General features: G+C 39.8%; 1 protein-coding gene across 1 annotated transcript in view; it reads right to left on the reverse strand.

Annotated features, from left to right (window-relative positions):
• LOC139712255 (DNA polymerase epsilon catalytic subunit A-like) overlaps nt 1-17,230 on the reverse strand; it is a 70,615-nt gene that overhangs the window by 15,507 nt on the left and 37,878 nt on the right. Inside the window, exons 32-45 of the mRNA XM_071624093.1 lie at nt 16,665-16,771; nt 15,837-15,965; nt 15,084-15,165; nt 14,283-14,367; nt 13,854-14,014; nt 12,491-12,666; nt 11,675-11,789; nt 10,793-10,947; nt 10,337-10,426; nt 8,935-9,223; nt 7,717-7,836; nt 6,695-6,766; nt 5,713-5,921; nt 3,681-3,819 (exon numbers count right to left, since the gene is read on the reverse strand). Of these exons, the coding sequence (XP_071480194.1) occupies nt 3,681-3,819; nt 5,713-5,921; nt 6,695-6,766; nt 7,717-7,836; nt 8,935-9,223; nt 10,337-10,426; nt 10,793-10,947; nt 11,675-11,789; nt 12,491-12,666; nt 13,854-14,014; nt 14,283-14,367; nt 15,084-15,165; nt 15,837-15,965; nt 16,665-16,771 (1,929 nt within the window). The remainder of the gene's footprint in view (nt 1-3,680; nt 3,820-5,712; nt 5,922-6,694; nt 6,767-7,716; nt 7,837-8,934; nt 9,224-10,336; nt 10,427-10,792; nt 10,948-11,674; nt 11,790-12,490; nt 12,667-13,853; nt 14,015-14,282; nt 14,368-15,083; nt 15,166-15,836; nt 15,966-16,664; nt 16,772-17,230) is intronic.

The following is a 17,230-nucleotide window of genomic DNA, read 5'->3' on the forward strand; positions in this document are numbered from 1 at the left end:
ACTACATTGTAGACCGTCTAGACCGTAGTCTATTCAGGCCTAACGATACACTAGACATCTAGAGACTAGTAGAGCGGTACGTAGGGATTTGCATACGACAGGCCTACTGATCTCATCATTCCTACTCTATGCCCAAAGTAAGTATAGAGTATGCCTAGACCCTTTTGGCTGAAGGCCTAAACTCTATTTAAACTAAAGAATACTAGGAGCAAGGCCTGACTAAAAGTTTATCTACAGCTTCATTAGAAATAAACAAAAATAGACCATAGGTCTCGTTTGTGTCGACTCCTAGTCCTACTGTAGGCCTACTACAGTACTAACATTTAATAGGGTAGTAGTGTTCTAACCGTTACTCTCTACGCAGGCCCAAAACGTACTAGAACTCTCGAACTCTTTCTACTCGATTGTCAGACTAGGTCTTTGTAACATCCAGACGTCTATTTTGGGGCGTCATTAACAGACTAGTAATATCAATGAAAATTAGTTTCTAGTCTAGACTCTAGATCTAGACTCTATATCCAGGTAGGGGCTAAATCTAGAGCTAGACTGTTTATTGGGGATCTAGGCCTATTAACGGTTAGTACTAATGTTACTAATGTTATAGTAGATCTAAGAATAACGTAAGGCCTAACCTGCCTATCTAATGACTAACCGTAAAGTCTATAGCCTATAATGTCTAGTAATACTAGTAGTATTATAGATCACAGATCTAGATCTAAGTTTCAGATCACAGTTCTAGATCTAAGTTTCAGATCTATTTCTAGGGCTAAATGGTTATAATTTAGCTTTTAACTTGTAGATTCTAGATTCTTCATATTACAGACTTAAAGAATGTCTATGCCGAATCAAATCTAGAAAAATAGAAAACTGAGTAAAGACAGAATAACCGGCGATTCAGCCTAAGTTAAGTAACGGTAGGCCCCAGTAGTCTAAAAGGCCCCTACTGCACAACTCTACTGGGAGTACCGGTACGGTACCGATATTAAAGAGTAAACTTGTAAAAGAGTTAATAGTATTGATCAATTTCTGACGTCTGTAGGATTGGATCAAAAATGCCATCATTATGGACAGTATCCTAGATATTCATTAAACTTCTCGAGATCAATCCCATAGATCCAAGCCAACTAACCGCTTATTACAATGAAAAACAAAATAAGAAGCTATGGATTACAGATATTGTTGTTCGCGTGACCTACGCTATCACACAGTACATTGATTTCACATACACTAACAATGGACAAGTGTTGCAGTACTAAGTAGGCCTAAAGTTGACTGGAGCGTGATGTCAGACAAGATGCAAACTATAACGTTTGTTAGATCTAGAAATGTTCTAGGCTTAACTAGAAATGTCGCTAAGGCGACTGGTATGCCTCCGCCATAATGCATGATTCTCCTAATAGATCTATAGTACATGTAGACAATGTGTGATTGCATTTTCACAAAATTGGCAAAATATTAAAATGACAAGTTTGTCACAAATGTTTTGAATGTTCACCTTCCTTGACCTAGGTTTAATTGGATGAATAGGAGAGCATGTATTTGGGGATTTAAGGACTTTAACTTGACTTTGACCCATTCATAAGTTTATGCATTGAGAAATTTTCAAGTTATGAAGAAAAAGTGCAATTTCTGTATTGAAAAGTTCATTGTTACCAATTTCATCTAGCCTTTGACCCTAAAATTCATAGGATAATCACTGTCAGGCACAACATGCATAAATATGTAGTAAGTTTCAAGATAACTTGAGCCACTTCTGAGATATGGAGGAAAGTTAGTTCAGCACTTTCCCTTGATCTTTGACCTTTTGACCTTTGAGGCAAACCCAAAAAAAAAAGAAAAAAAAAAAGCTTCCAGAGAATCTCTATTAGGTTATACAAGCATACACCAAGTGTAAAAAAAACCAATAATAATCCTGCTGGCACTGCATAAATATGAGGGAAATAGTAAAAATTTGAAGTGTTGCCCTTAACCTTTGACCCCTGACCTTTGACCCACGAACCCTAAATTCTCTGGATAATCACTGTCAGTCAGTACATGTATATATACTATGTTCCATGAAGATGCCTTGAACAATTTCCAAGATATGGAGAAAAAAGTGAAGTTTTGATATTTTTACTTGACCTTTTGACCTTTGACCTTTGACCTAATGACCCCAAACTTTCACCACAGAATCATAATTGGGTAATACATGTATACACTAAGTTTCAAGAAAATATCTCAGGCATTGCATAGATATGGTGGAAATAGTGAAATTTTACGTATTTGACCTTGACCTTTTGACCTTTGACCTTGAGCATGTGCACCAAAAAGTTGATAGGCACAACTTCACCCCCTAATACACATACATGCCAAGTTTCATTAGGATACCTCAAAAGGTTTTTTAGTTACGCTGTCCACAAAATTCATTACGGACGGAAGGACGGACGGAAGGACGGACGGACGGACGGAAGGACGGACGGACGGACGGAAGGACGGACGGACGGACGGACGGACGGACAGACGGACAACCCGAAAACATAATGCCTCCGGCACCACTTCGTGGCGGAGGCATAAAAAACACTAGATTGTAGCAAAACTTAATAGTAAGGCATACCACATATCGACCTGTTTTGAAGCCTGCCAGTCTATGAAGGGAAAGAAAGAGGCAATTTCCCCCAAGAGTAACGAGGGTTATTGCTTTTGGATCCATTGCTTTAGCGTGACTGTCGTCGTGTACAATACTCCGTAGCCGCATACATTACGACGTGTCTAGCTAGCTAGGCACTGCTAGCTTGAACGCGCAGCGCGTTTGTCACTACCAAGGCCGCGCACGCGCGTGTTAAGATGTCCGTGCGGGATGCAGGAACACCTTGGTCCAAGCGTTGTCGTAAGTCGACTTACGCAGTTCTGCCAGATTAACATCGGAAAATTCATTTCGTATCTCGACTTACGCAGTTCTGCCAGATTAATCGCCCTCTCTCCTCAGGAATTTTGCCAAAATTACTTTCTAAAAATAACTTTCCGTACCGAATCACAACTTATTTTTTGGCCCACTTGAAAGAGCATGAGAAAAAACACACAAAACACTCAAAACCTGAAAATCGACCAAAATCGACTTTGGGAGTTCTGCCAGATTACGGCCGTGCGCATATTTGAGGTTTGCATACGCGCTTTAAAGTGGGTGCTCTGCTTGGGAAAGGCGCCAAGCAGCTGGAAGCCGATGACTTAAACAATAAACGATAGCAATACTGAGAAATTGGGCGATTTTTAGCATGCATGTTTTGTGGAAATCAGCTGCTTGGCGGAGGTCTGCCCTCTCCGAGTGCTTTTCTACAATTTGTAGTTAACATCTGTAATCACTTTAGAATCTCAGCTCCTAGAAATTTGCATGATAATGCTCCAGTTGCACAACTACAGGGATGTTTATTTATTTATTTTTTTAATTTTTTTGTATAGCTCCATACAAATGCTGTGCATTATCATCATCACCACCAACACATCATCATCATCATTACCGCCTGCATCAGCACCACTTCCATCATCATCATCATCATCATCATCATCATCATCATCTTCATCATCATCATCATCAACATCACCATTATCACCATTACAAACTCCACCACCACGATCACCGTCATCGCCATTGTCATTTTCACCGTCATCATCATCATCACCACCATCATCATTCATGTTCTCACCTTGGTGATAGCTTTGACAAACTCAAGGGCTGGGTTGTTGAGGGGGAGGTGGGATCCGGGGAGCTGTGGAAATTCGGCCGACGCCTCCTGACGAGAGCGTCGGTTTCCAGACAACTTCATCTGAATCTTCTGTGTGATTCTGTGAAAGAAAAGCGGACAAAAATGATAACATAGGTTCAACTAAAAAATAGAGCTACAATTGCAAGTATTCTTGTGGTATTAGATTAAACCAGAAAAGTTTGGATTTTGCAACTGTCATAACCTAAACTTAGTATTACACCAAGTGTGATGAATCAGAAAGTACCTATTGTAGTCTCCTTTCTTTTCCTTCTGCTACAAGTTTTTCCTCTTGTTCGTTCTTCTTGTTCTTCCACTATTTAATCTTGTTCTTCTTTTTCTTGTTGTTCAATTTCTGTTATAATCTTTGTTCTAGTTACTTCTTTATTCTCTTACGCCTAATCCTGTTTTTATTTTTGTTTTTGTTTTTGCTAATAAAACGTATTGTTCTTAAGTTGCTTGTTCTTCTCCTTCTCATTAATATCTTCTATTTTTTGCCTTCCCCTCCCTTGTCCTTTTCTTCATTTCCTTCTTTCATGTCAACCAGCCTCCATTGCCTCCATTGTGTAATATGAGTTATATCAATTGGTCTATGTACAAATGTAAGTACTGGTTGGTAATTTGATAAATGTCTTAAAGGGATCGTATAGTTTGGCTGAGACCTATGATGTAACTTCCAGTTTCTAACATTTTTGGATGAGATAATGAGAAACCTCTTATGAAATATGAAAGAGCATGTAATTCCAAGAGGAATTCAACATTTATTCTATGAAAATTGTTTTTGAAATGGCTGAGATACCCCAAACAGAGCAATCCTAATGAAAGGTGGGACCCATGTTTTATAACGATCGCTTTGTCTTACTTTGTTTTTGAATGTCTTGGCCATTCCAAACCCCATTCTCATCACATAAACTTTGAATTCCTCTTAGAATGGTATGCTCTGAACTATTTCACAAGTGGTTTCTTGATATCTCACAAAAGTTAAAAGCCCAATCATCATCTCCACCAATACTAAACCATCCCTTTAACGTGACTTGCATGTGAGATCGAAACCATCGCATTGCGAGCAGTGACATCATGTGAGGTACATGACATTGTATAACTTGTCAGGTAATATACTACCAGAATTTGACAGGCTGCCAACAGGGCTACAATGAAATGTTGCACATTTATGTAGACCATACAATATAACAAATATTGCCTTTTGTCTATCATTAATACAATAGTCCTAAGACTTAGACAGTACCTTGCCAGTGGTATATTCCCCCCCTCCCTCCGACAATATTTTCCCTCAGCACTTCACAAACTGGGAAAACATAATCTGTTGGGGAAAGACAATCACTTTGGGAGAGATATTTTCCCCTTGACGTAATATTTTTCTCAAGCACTTCGCATTTGGGGAAAATATAACGCCTGCTGGCAAGTCAAGTGTTACACTGTATTGTACCTCTAAAAAGGCAATATACTGTATGTCCCCCCCAAAAAAAATTACAACGGGACCCTCCGCAACAATAACTTTAAAAATAGTGAATCAATGCAAATGCAATTTCAGGGTATGAAAGTATAACTTACTACCGACATCTTACAGAAAACCCTGTCCGATTTGCTTCAGTGGTCAAAGAGAAATGAGGGCTTTTGTAGAGCATGTTAGGAATCCCTTCCCTCCAAGTTTTGTCCTTTGTGTTCAGACATTGATATGCAGCTCTAAGAGCATCCAAGTGCCTAATGTGGAAGAAGCAGACCCATGACATGCTTTACAACGATCTACATTTCTCTGTGACCACTTAACCCAATTGAATGGGGTTTTCTGCAAACGGATAGGAAAGATGTTATATTTTTAGACCCTGACACAGCATTCAGGCAATTTAATCATATTGAAGGTTATCAATGCAGAAATCTTGTTGTAAATTTTTTGGGGACATACTGTATGCGTCACTAAAGGTGACCAGGATTCTAATGTGATGTTCAAACTCACGCAAACATCCTCTGGGACAGCTCCTCCTCCACCAGCCCCTGGGAGTAGCTGACCAGACTGGGCGTGGTCGTCAGGTCGCCATGCTGCTGCTGCTGGGTGGGCTGGCTCTGGTTGCTACGGCGACGGATGGGCGTGTCCCCGGGGTTCATCCTCTCCTGCTCCTCCTGGATGTGCTTGTGGATGGCCAGGATGTAGCCAGCAATGATCATCTGCGTACATGGAAAACACAGTAAATAAATATGATGCTCAACATACTCAATAAGTGAACTATCCTGCTATGACACAGAGATGCACTTGACAAATCAAGTAAATAACTAATCTTGAATGATCCTTCTCTTTTTTTTTCTGACTGTGCATAATCCCTGATCTATGGCAGTTGTAACCCGAGGGCAAAGCACTCATCTTTGCTGCCTAGTCCTTTGGAAGAGACTTCGAGCCGTTGGTCCTGTGGTTAATCGCTTACAAGCATCAAATACATCCTTAGCACCCATGCAAAAACAAAACACAATGGAGAAATACGGTCAAATCTGCCTTAGCAGCCACCTGTCTATAGTGGCCACCTGCCATATACAGCTATCACAATTCTTGTGAGAGAGAGAAAAAAAAAAGCACTGTTAACGATATTCAGGCATAGCAATACACTCATGAAAAGCTTGCTCGATGTATGCATGCTAGTGTGCAATGACGTGATCAATAACTGCAATGTTCAATGTACAAAAACAGGTGCATAGACTTTGTTCCTTACACATACATGTACATGTACATTGTATATAACACCCATAAAATTTAGAGAATCTTTTTATAGCAGCCATCTGTATATAATGGCCGCTATTTTCATCTCCCTTGGTTGGCCATTATCGACAGGTTTCACTATTAACCCGCTCCATACTGAATTCTGACATCCCCATAGACTTAGTACACAGGCCACCAGTTTCCCAGGTGTGGAATGGGTTAAAAACATGAAGCTAAAGTCTGAACTCACATTAAATGTTGTCTGGCAGGCCCCTGCTGTAGGAAGGTAGTGCATGATATTCCAGTTCATCTCCACTTCCTCCTGATTGGATACAACATAGAGAAAAGACAGCAAAAGGAAGCATGACTTACACACATTATAGATAATACAGAGCCTCTGCCTACGGGAGAATTTTGTATACTGCAAAACGAGGAATGTTCGTGTGCATTTTAATTTCGAGAATTTCGTGAGAGTAGACTTTTCCAAATTAAAATGCACGCTAAAGATCTCGTCTACACCACATGCACCGAATGTTAGAGGCACCTCGTGAAAATTTCATGTGCGAAATACTGTGTTTTAGAGTAACCCTTATTTCATTACTATCTTGCTTCATTCTAAGATAGGCAGGAATGCTGCAGTACTTTGTACAGATGTCTGGAAACTAATTGTCAATGAACACAGATTACCTAACTAAATCCCCCTGCAATTCTTAATTCTAACATCAAATTGGTAACAATATTATTTGCTGTCTAAACTGAAATGTCATTGAGATGTGCCCAATTTCATCCACTCATGACCTAAATCTTAGACCACCATTCCACAGAGATTTTCTCTCATCGGTTACTCATCGGAAGCAAAGTTTACCGCTTCTGGCCACCCACCGAAGTGCAACAGATCACAGTCCGATGAATCTGACTTGTGCTGTTTAGACTCGCTAAATTTATAGTATATACAGTATCAGGTCAGTGACAGACATGTCGGGTGGTGATCTGATGAGGCAATATCATCTGATGAAGATCGAGCGCGACACGTCTGACACTCACCTGATAGGTGACTAACCAATTCAGATTCATTGGACTGTGATCCGATACACTTTGGTGGGTGAACAGAAGCAACAAACTTTGCTTCTGACGAGCGACCGATGAGAAAAAAATACTCTGTGGAATGGGGTTATTAGATGCAAGCAAAGTCTGATATGGTTTATTCTTAATACTGAAAGTAAAACTTAGTGAATGTTGATATCAAGATAACAAGAGGAATTCCTTTCTCACCTCCTCTCCATCATCTGGCTGATTGGGTGGAGTTGCCATGACAACATCCTCCTCTGACTCCTCCCCATTCTCTCCAGTGAGAGATGCGGGTATCCTGCCCTTCACTCCGCCATGGTTGGCCTGGGGGATGGATAAACAGAGGAAACATGACAAGACTTTTAAACTTTGAACTCTGAACTACAAACTTTGACCCTTACACTCTCTGAAGGATGAGACAAAGGAGCAGGTCATAGGATTTTGCTCCTAAAGGTGATCAAGGAAAAGCAAAATGAAATGGGTGTAGCCACGAGAGTAAATTGGTCTAATCCGAGTGGGGACCCATTTCCTGCAATTATATCCACGTTTCACCCATGGCATAACAAAATTTGCTTTGTTCTATACAAAGGGTGTGGGAAGGAATGGATAAAGTCGAAATGAAAATGTAACATCTCGGAGTCATTGTGGGGTGAAACTACTTCGCAGCAGAACAGTAAACAGTGATCTTATCAATTGCTGACACATTGTACTGTATTCTGAAACCATCCATCTTATCAATTCAAAATGCATCATTCCTCAAATAAGACACACTTTTCTTTGAAGCATCGTTTAAGCCCTGTACACTGTAAACCACAGCTCAATAAAAAGACAACAGGTACTGCAAAAGTAGAAATTTTTGCACATATGGCACACCTGAATGAGCACATAAATAAAAGTACACACAAATTTTGTTGTGATTAATACTATTTCATATTTTGATCCTGCAGAACCACAAACATAATCATATGAAATTGATCTTACCCGGCTGAGTGTGAGAAATAAGTTGCTGCAAAAACTGTTCACGTTTAGAAGTACATTTAATATCTTTTACAAAACTCAGCACCATTGACCCCTTGTGGTTCACTCTAAGTGACTAGCAAAAGTCTGCAAACCACAATCCTCTGTATATGCCAAATATTTTGCGAGGTTTTTATTTTCGAGAATTTTGCGAGCCAGGTGCTATTCATGAAATTAAAGACATGCAAAAATAATGACTCTGATCCGGATATGCATGTGACACACACTATACATTTCTCCATTCAGTACAGTACTCCATGCTTAAGAATTTAACCACTCATGAAAACGTTGTGAAGTCCTGATTCGAGAAAATTTAGACTCCCTAAATATTTGGCGTATACAGTACCTCAAACGGCACACCATATGAAAGAAGAAATCTGAAAGCGTCAAACGCATTTCACTCACCGTGTCGAGCCACATGAGAAAGTGCCAGCACTGCTTGTAGGTGAGATCAATGCCATGGAACAGGTCGCTGGACTTGATGGTGTTGGTGACGTAGTCCACGTAGGTCAGGGCGTCCACTACCCGCCGCTTCTTGGTGCACAGGACGATCTGGTTGTAGTTGGCGTGGACGATGACCGCCCCGAGCCGCTTGAACTCCGACATGAGCTGGAGGAAGAGCTTCTTCATCAGTCCATTAAGAGAGCGCCGCAGGGCGGGGTCGTATAGCAGGGCAGACGGAGATCGGATCCATCTGAAGGGTGGCAAGGGTGGATAACAAATAAATCTTCTTCTGTTGTATGCTGCCACACTAATGACAGGTCATAGCCTCATAGTTTAATCTCCAAGTTGCTAATCTAGTCCAGGGCACAATCCTCAGCTTGGGTGATGGCTACTGTCACGTGGTCCACCCTGTCCGGTACTAATGAAATCAACCTAGTGGAATACAACTTTGCACTACAAATAAATAGGAGTGTTTCATGATAATAAACAGAGAACCATATAGGTGTAGTGGACATCAACTAAAATTGGTGTTTAAATATATGTTAAATATAGGATTGATTTTGCTGACTGAGAGTAGATCATGAGTTATGTTTAGCTTATATACCTTATATGACTACAAAAACTGTCATACAAATTCACGGATGCTCGATTTTTCCAGAACATTGAAGTAGATGAAAACATGGAATAACTTGCAAGAGACTATCAACATTAAATTTACTAATGTGGGTACGCACGTGTGGGACTTGACCGTCAGAGATTTGAATTTCTACATCTTGGTCTATGCATGTATATATTCCATGATGTGTTGTGTCTTTATGAGAAAGGAGAATCACTTTATAGGTTTTTATTCACAGTAGTTTTAGATGGTTTGCATGGAACTAGATGCATACTTCTACATTACACACAATCTAAGAATTGAAAAAGCAAGTGCATTTTTACACTCAACCCCCATTTTGCTATATTTTGCTGTTGTGAATCATCCCTAATATTCATAAAGCACTGCATAAATATCAGTACATTCCCTGCTCCGTCCAATCCCATATGTGACATTCTGATTTGGTGTTGACAATTCATTAACCCTTACAACGTTTTGTTTGCCATTTGGCACCCAGGCTAGAGTAATTTCTTCAGTGATTGGCAGGGACGTCTTGCAACTGGCTGCCGATAGATACAGTATTACCTAATCCCCAATCCCTATTGTGTAACCATGGCCTTCCTGATGGACTGAGACACATTACTACACCTGAGTGAACGGGATTGCTAATAAATTTAAAACTACACAAGTTTGGATGGATTGCTGCATGCTGATGAAAATGCTTGGTACAGCTGCATGCCTTGGACACATCTAAAGGGTTAAACTCACCTGTAGAAGTGCATGATCTGATAGTCTGCAAAGACGTTGCTGTACGCCGTCACGTCTCTCAACCATCCATGCACCATGCTCTTCATTATCCTGTTTTAAACCGACAAAACAACAATATCAAGAAGGGGTCGACTTAAACATACAGTGGTTGAAGAGTAGATCACCTAGATTCTCTTTATTCACAGCAATCGAAAACTAACTCGCAGAGAGCCAAACTTCACAAGATGACTAAAAGTAAGTAGCTGTGGGATGAATTTCTTATTCATGCCTGTTGTCGGAGGGAGGTCATACGCATTGCATTTATGATTACACTTTAACATTTCTTCAACTAGCATCAAGCAGATAGTCTCTTCAGTCCAATGCACTAAAATTCATGCCGGTGGAGAAGACCAGTACTCAACCACAAATTGTGCAATCAAGCAACAAACAAAATATGGCATAGAGGAGCTTTTCTACCTGAAGGCCACTGTGCAGAGGGCGGTCTCGTCGTAGCTAGCCAGGGATGCGGCTGCTCCTGGTTGCCCGGATACCATCTCCTCCAGGGATGTCTGCTGGATGGCATCAAAGGCGATACTACCAGCCCCTCCTTCCAGCTCACTCACATGGTGGGACTACAGAGGGAATACACAGGGAAAGGGATTTAAGTTGTCAGAGTACATTGACTGAATGCTGTTGCCATAGTAACCACTTTTCATCAGCAGACAAGACATTCAAAGAGCAGATTATGCTTGTAAAAAAAGACAGTTTCCATTATCTATGCATAGGCATTTCTTTCTCCATCGACAGCTTGCATCTAAGGGCATATGCATGTAAGTCTGTTATCACCTTACAGAAGAAGTGTATATTGTGCATATGATGCTCTTTACACATACAGTTATGTAAGATAGTAACCTCTCAAAAGCCAATGGATTAAAAAATATCGACAAAATATGAAATTAATCAATCCACTGGATATATGGATGAGTAACTGTCTCAAAAAAAAGGGAAAAGAAACATCAACAACAACAAGAAATTGATATCAATAAATTAATGGTTGCATGGACAACACTTATTAAAATAGTTTGAAATCAATCCCTGTATTTCTAATGATGGGAAGCTTGATTTCTGCTTATAGTTCATTACAGGGAGGTTCCAAAAATTAGTTAAATAGAAAGATACTCGTGAAGTACATTGTACATGCAACTCATCATACCAAAATAATCCCCTTATCATGGATAAATTTGTGTTTCAGTGTAAATTTACAAAAAGTAATTTTCCTTCTCAGGGCGCCTGTGACAGAATCAAGGGAAGCTTGGGAGCAGTGCTGTTGGAATAGATTCACTGGATTTGACCGCTCACCTGAAGGAGAGTGTTGACCGCTAGACTGGCCATGTCCAGCTCCACACACACTGTCTGGTAGCACCCACTCTGGTTCAGTTCGACACCGCCAGACTCGTCAAACTCTGTAACAAGTCTGTGCAACAAGAGGGAAAGTTGAGAGAGAAAAAGGTGTGATGATGCACAGATAAGGTCTGATATTTTCAGGCTGATATGGTAATGAGGACAGATAAGATTTCAATTACAAAGTTTCTCTTCGCAAAAGTCAAATATACGAGGAATGCCTTGGGAATTAACAATCACAACTTCCACTATCTTTTTTTGTTTGTTTTAAGCACATCGCCACATGCAGCCACATGCTTTCACAATGATTAACCCAGACTTCATGTTACATTTGGTGGCTGCTCTACAGCCTAACCCATTGAGGATGAGTCCCGAGAATACTCGGGCAAGTGTCTATGGGAAATGTATGTTTTAGCAAAATCAGCCAGGGTTAAATTGTCTTGACAATGAAGTCAAATGTTTGTACTGATTCCTTTTCGACACTGCATTCACTTTTACATTCTTTGTCACACAATCCTGTTTAGAATCAAAACCGTGGACTCATATTTCAGTTCGCTTTCCTATGTTTTGGCAAAACTTCACTCATTCTTTCTATTCAGCAGATGCCATTTAAAGTCTAATTTTGCAGACAATTCATTGGGTTTACATGATTTCACAAAATGGAACAAAAAAAAAAATATTGTTACAAAGGTGACATGAGCAGAGAACTAAACGAGTCCAAAATATATTCCTGCTTTTCATCCTTGCTGTATTACTGTGACCAGACAGACGTACCTGTTGTCGTCAGCCTCTTTCCCGCCAAGATCTGGCCGGTTGGTTGGTGACGCCCACATCACGTGACCGTGCTTGTTGAGGTGACGGGCGAAGAAGAGATCGGCACCGGCTATCCCAGCATCCTCTGGGAGGTTCCCCACTGGGATGTGGAAGTATCGGCTCTGCTCCAAGTAACTCTGTATTCAAGGAAAACAGATGTCAATGTGAAAAATAGAAGGTATTTTTTTTTTTTTCACGAGGGTAAAATAGTCTGATGGACTTTATTGCCAATTTGTCAAAGAAGACACCACTAATATCTAGATATCATTTTCATTCTTATTCTTGTTCTTCTTGTTCTTTTTTTTCTTATTATTATTATTAGTATCACTATCATTTTTGATATTGATATTATTATTATCAATATTACCATCATCTTCATCATCATCATCATCTTCATCATCACCATCATCACCATCACCACCATCATCATCATTATTATTACTTGTTCGCAGATTGGTTGCATGGTTGCATACTGAAGTGTTTGCATCATCATCATCACCATCATCATTATCATTATTATTACTTGTTCCCAGATTGGTTGCATGGGTGCATACCAGAGTGTTTTCTTTGCTGATTGACACATATGTCTGGAAACAAATTGTCAATAAAATAGAGATTACCTAATCCCCCTAAACCGCATTTGTGTCACTATAGCCTTCCTGTCAGACTGAGACATATTGCTATAGAAAGCCTCAGCGGGCTTACTAACATTACAAAGTCTTGTTCCCCTTTCAGTAATTCCTCTGGCTCGGGCCAGGCCCGAACTAAGTCGTAAAATTTTGAGTTTATGAATGGGTTAGGCCAAAGTGGCCCGCGCCAGGAGCGGGCTATTTTGGTGCTGCCGAAGCTAGCACCAGGCGCAGGCCAGGCTTGGGCCTGGTGCCGATCAAAGAGTTTATGAAACGATAGCAGCGCCAGGCTCGGGCCAAAATTCCTTGCACGGTCAAAGGTCACAATTACCTGGCCGTGCCCTCCACCGGAGTGCGCATTCAGTTAATGGTAGTTATCCCTGTGTGGCCGAGCTCGTGAATGGGTCATCATAAAAGCAGCCTGGCTCTGCTATAGTTACTGAATGCAATTTTTACTGCTTGGCACAGGCCAAATTTGCTCAAGCCACGAGCTGATAAAAAATGTATTAGTTACTGAAAGGGGTATACGTGAACTTTGGATGGATTACTAAATGCTGCTGAAAGACCTTGGCAGATGAAGCTACAATTGTAGATGCCTGTAAGCGGGCACGTAAAAGGGTCAACTGCTTTGAAAAACTTTGTAACTTTCAGAACTTTTGAAACTTTCTCTCGCCCAAGAAGAAAATCGAGCATACCAGGAGGAGAAAGTCTGCGTTGAGGTAGTGCTGCAGCAGACGACGCGAACCCTGCCGCTGCCAGTCCAGCACACTGTACACACTGTCACTCTCGGCGACGTGAAGCCTGACCAATGGGAAGTCGTCGAGGGCGGGGATACTTCGCACCAACTCCCCATTGCCTGAAAAGTGATGTATAAAAAAAAAAAAAATGGAGTATGCCGGTATGCTACAAACCTTGCAAACAACATTGCAGTATTTTGAGGGCTGGAAAGGTGTTTTTTTTTTTGGTAGAAAAACACTAAGTATTACTTTTACTGCAATACTTTTGTGCAGTAAACACTGCAAAATATTTTAAAAATTTTGTGCCAATGATAATTCAACTGCAATTGCCTATAGACAAATCCAAACAGAAGTACTGAAGTGAAAAAAAAAAATCTGGAAACCTACTTGATGACGACTGGACAGCAATGAACGTTGGGCCTCTCTTCTCATCTTTAAAAGCCAGTAGCAGCCGATGGATGATTCGATACGCCTGTCACAAGAGTCAAATTGGCAACAATAATCATATTGGAACATTGCTAAATTTAGGATACGTACATCATCATTGATTTCTAAAATATTTCAACAAGTATCAAATGAATGCTGTACTGAGAAAATTACTGGATAGAAATCTCCCTCATGAAATTTTGAACATGTGTTGTCAGTGGCTTATTTTTTTGAACTACATGTAAGTGTCATTTACAGCCATTTATTTTTCTATGCATTCTAACTCACAATCAAAGTCAGCAAAGGACAGGAAAAATATTTCAATGAAAGAAAGTGATGGTTTTCCAAAGAGTATTTCATAAAAATATATTAACGCAGAATACAAAAGGTGAAAATGCTCAAGGTCGAAATGTTGTTGCAGTAGTCACAAGACAAATTCATAACCTTCATGGGTCTCCTGTCAGACTTTATATTGCTTAGACTTTAATATGTAAAAAATCTATAATCAAATATCTAATTTTCTGTATGAACAATTAAATGTATAGGTAATCTTGTATATGCTTTTGTCTTGATACCTTTAGATAGAGATCATGCAAATTGTTTGAAACTTAGCATTACGGTACTACGTACATATGACCATGTTTGATTTTGTACTTATGCTACAAACATCCTGTTTGCCTTTTTTCAAGTCGTCCAACTCTTCATCCTGTAATCAATTAGAGAGGGAGAGAGAGGAATGGGGGAAACAAAAAGACTGGGAACCTTTTTCATGTCCTTCTCCACCATCACATCAAACGTATGTTCCTCTGGAGGAAGGAGTTCAGTCTCGCTGCCTCTTTCAGCCCTGTGAAGGTAAACAAAGTAGAATTATGACCTTTGACCTCATCTCATTCCGTTCTTCTCGCTACAATATACATTCCATGTCAATTTTTAAAAAAAGAGCAGAAAAGAAATCCAGCTTGCATAATCATTATGCATATTAAATCTTTCCCGATGTGAGTGTGAAAATTAAAAGAAAAAAAAATCATAAAAGCTATTATTAGTCTAGTTCAAGGTTTAAACTTCGTTCATTCAATATGTACACCTTAGCATCACAGTGTGCAGAGTTACAACCAAAAGGTAAATGAGAATAACAACTGAAGAACCAAATACAATGTTCACTGGAAAAAAAGATCAATAAACAGAATAACAAATTTCTATTTTGTGTAGGACGAAAATTACATAATTTTTTTTTCTCAAAACAAGCCATTGCATTCAAACTTGTAATGGGTTTTTAAATACCTTGTGGAATTCCGAACTGTAGACAGAGAATAAAATGACTGCGAATTAGCATCATAGTCTTGAAGATTGAGAAGAACAAGCTCACTAATAGCAACAGTGATAAACTAGACCCTTCAAAAGTGAGATGTGCCCTTCTGACGCTGACTCTGCAAAATTACAGGGTAGGACTAATTTGCATTGTCATACAACAATCCCAGACTGATATGACACTTAACGGGCAAAATGTAGACTTACTTTGCTTGTCGCTCATTCTGGTACATGGAGTTGAGGTTGGGCATCTGGTTGGTGCGCACCGTATCCACGGCGATCACTGTCGCCTTGGGTGAGGTGGAGAAGAACAATCCCATCATGCACTTGGAACCCCTGGAGAATCCAAACAATGGTAGAAAAATAAAACAATAACAAGACTTTATACGCCTATTCTATGCAACATCAAAACTTTATGACGTCCATCGGGATTACAAGATTATTTCCTAAAGAGTCTGGTTTACCACGGGTTGTCTTTTTCAATTCAATTCAATTCAAATGATTTTATTTCCATATAAAGTAATACAAAGCAATATACATAACGCTTACATGAGTACATATTATTCTAAGGAATTTTGAATCACCAAAGTTTCAACAAAACATAGATACAATATTATGATAATATCAACTTTGGTCTTTAGATAAATAAACAAGTTTTCATGGTTATCATTGCCCTTGCAGGGGGCGATGCAGTATTCATTGCAACAACTTTGCCAGGAAGTATTTTTTTACACCGAGGTCAAATGGAAACTAAAGGGTAACACATCTTGAATATGAGAGGCGGAGGAAGGGGAGGAGGAGGAGGAGGAGAGGAAGACATAGAGAAAGACGAGGAGGAAGCAATAAAAAAAGATGAAGAATAAGACTAAGAAAAAGAAGATGGAGAAGAAGAAGAAGCAGAAGAAGAAGAAGAAGAAGAAGAAGAAGAAGAAGAAGAAGAAGAAGAAGAAGAAGAAGAAGTAGTAGAAGAAGAGGGGAAAAAATGAGAAGATGATGGAGAAGAGAAGATGAGGGAGAAGGAGGAGGATAACTCACACAACATTGTGGTAGAAATAGATCCGTCGTAGACTTCCAACAGGCAGGTACTGAAACTGGGCGAGTGTCTTGAATTCCAGCTGACTGAGGTCAAAGGTCTCCATGTCCTGGGGCAGACAAAAGTACCAGTAATTCATTTCGTTTGCATGTGTCACACCATGACAAATATTACCCAAGTTCAAAATCATCCTAAAGCTAAGAGCTAGCCAACATTATGATGATTACTAATATTGGCTTTTAATCTTTTTGTCCAACATGACACAGGAAAAGAAGTGGAAAGCAATATTATGCATCAACAGACCTTCCAACCTTTCTGAGTGAAAAATGGGAATAATTTGGCTCAAAAGTAGGAAAGAAAAGGCAGATCCCATAGAAGTGTGTACTAAAATGATCCAGAAAAATAGGAAACAACTACTGAAACAAGAGCTAGGATTGGTAAAAATTCACATTCTGTCCTACAAATTCAGAATTGTTGGGAGGTGTGCATTAATATCTCCCTCCATAACAGCAGGAGGCAATAGTTTTAATATAATCACCCTCCATAACAGCAGGAGGCAATAGTTTTA

Source organism: Diadema antillarum, unplaced genomic scaffold (genome assembly GCF_040938485.1).
Source record: "Diadema antillarum isolate AM-2024a unplaced genomic scaffold, OU_Dant_1.0 seq00001779_RagTag, whole genome shotgun sequence".
In the NCBI taxonomy this organism is placed as follows: Eukaryota; Metazoa; Echinodermata; class Echinoidea; order Diadematoida; family Diadematidae; genus Diadema; species Diadema antillarum.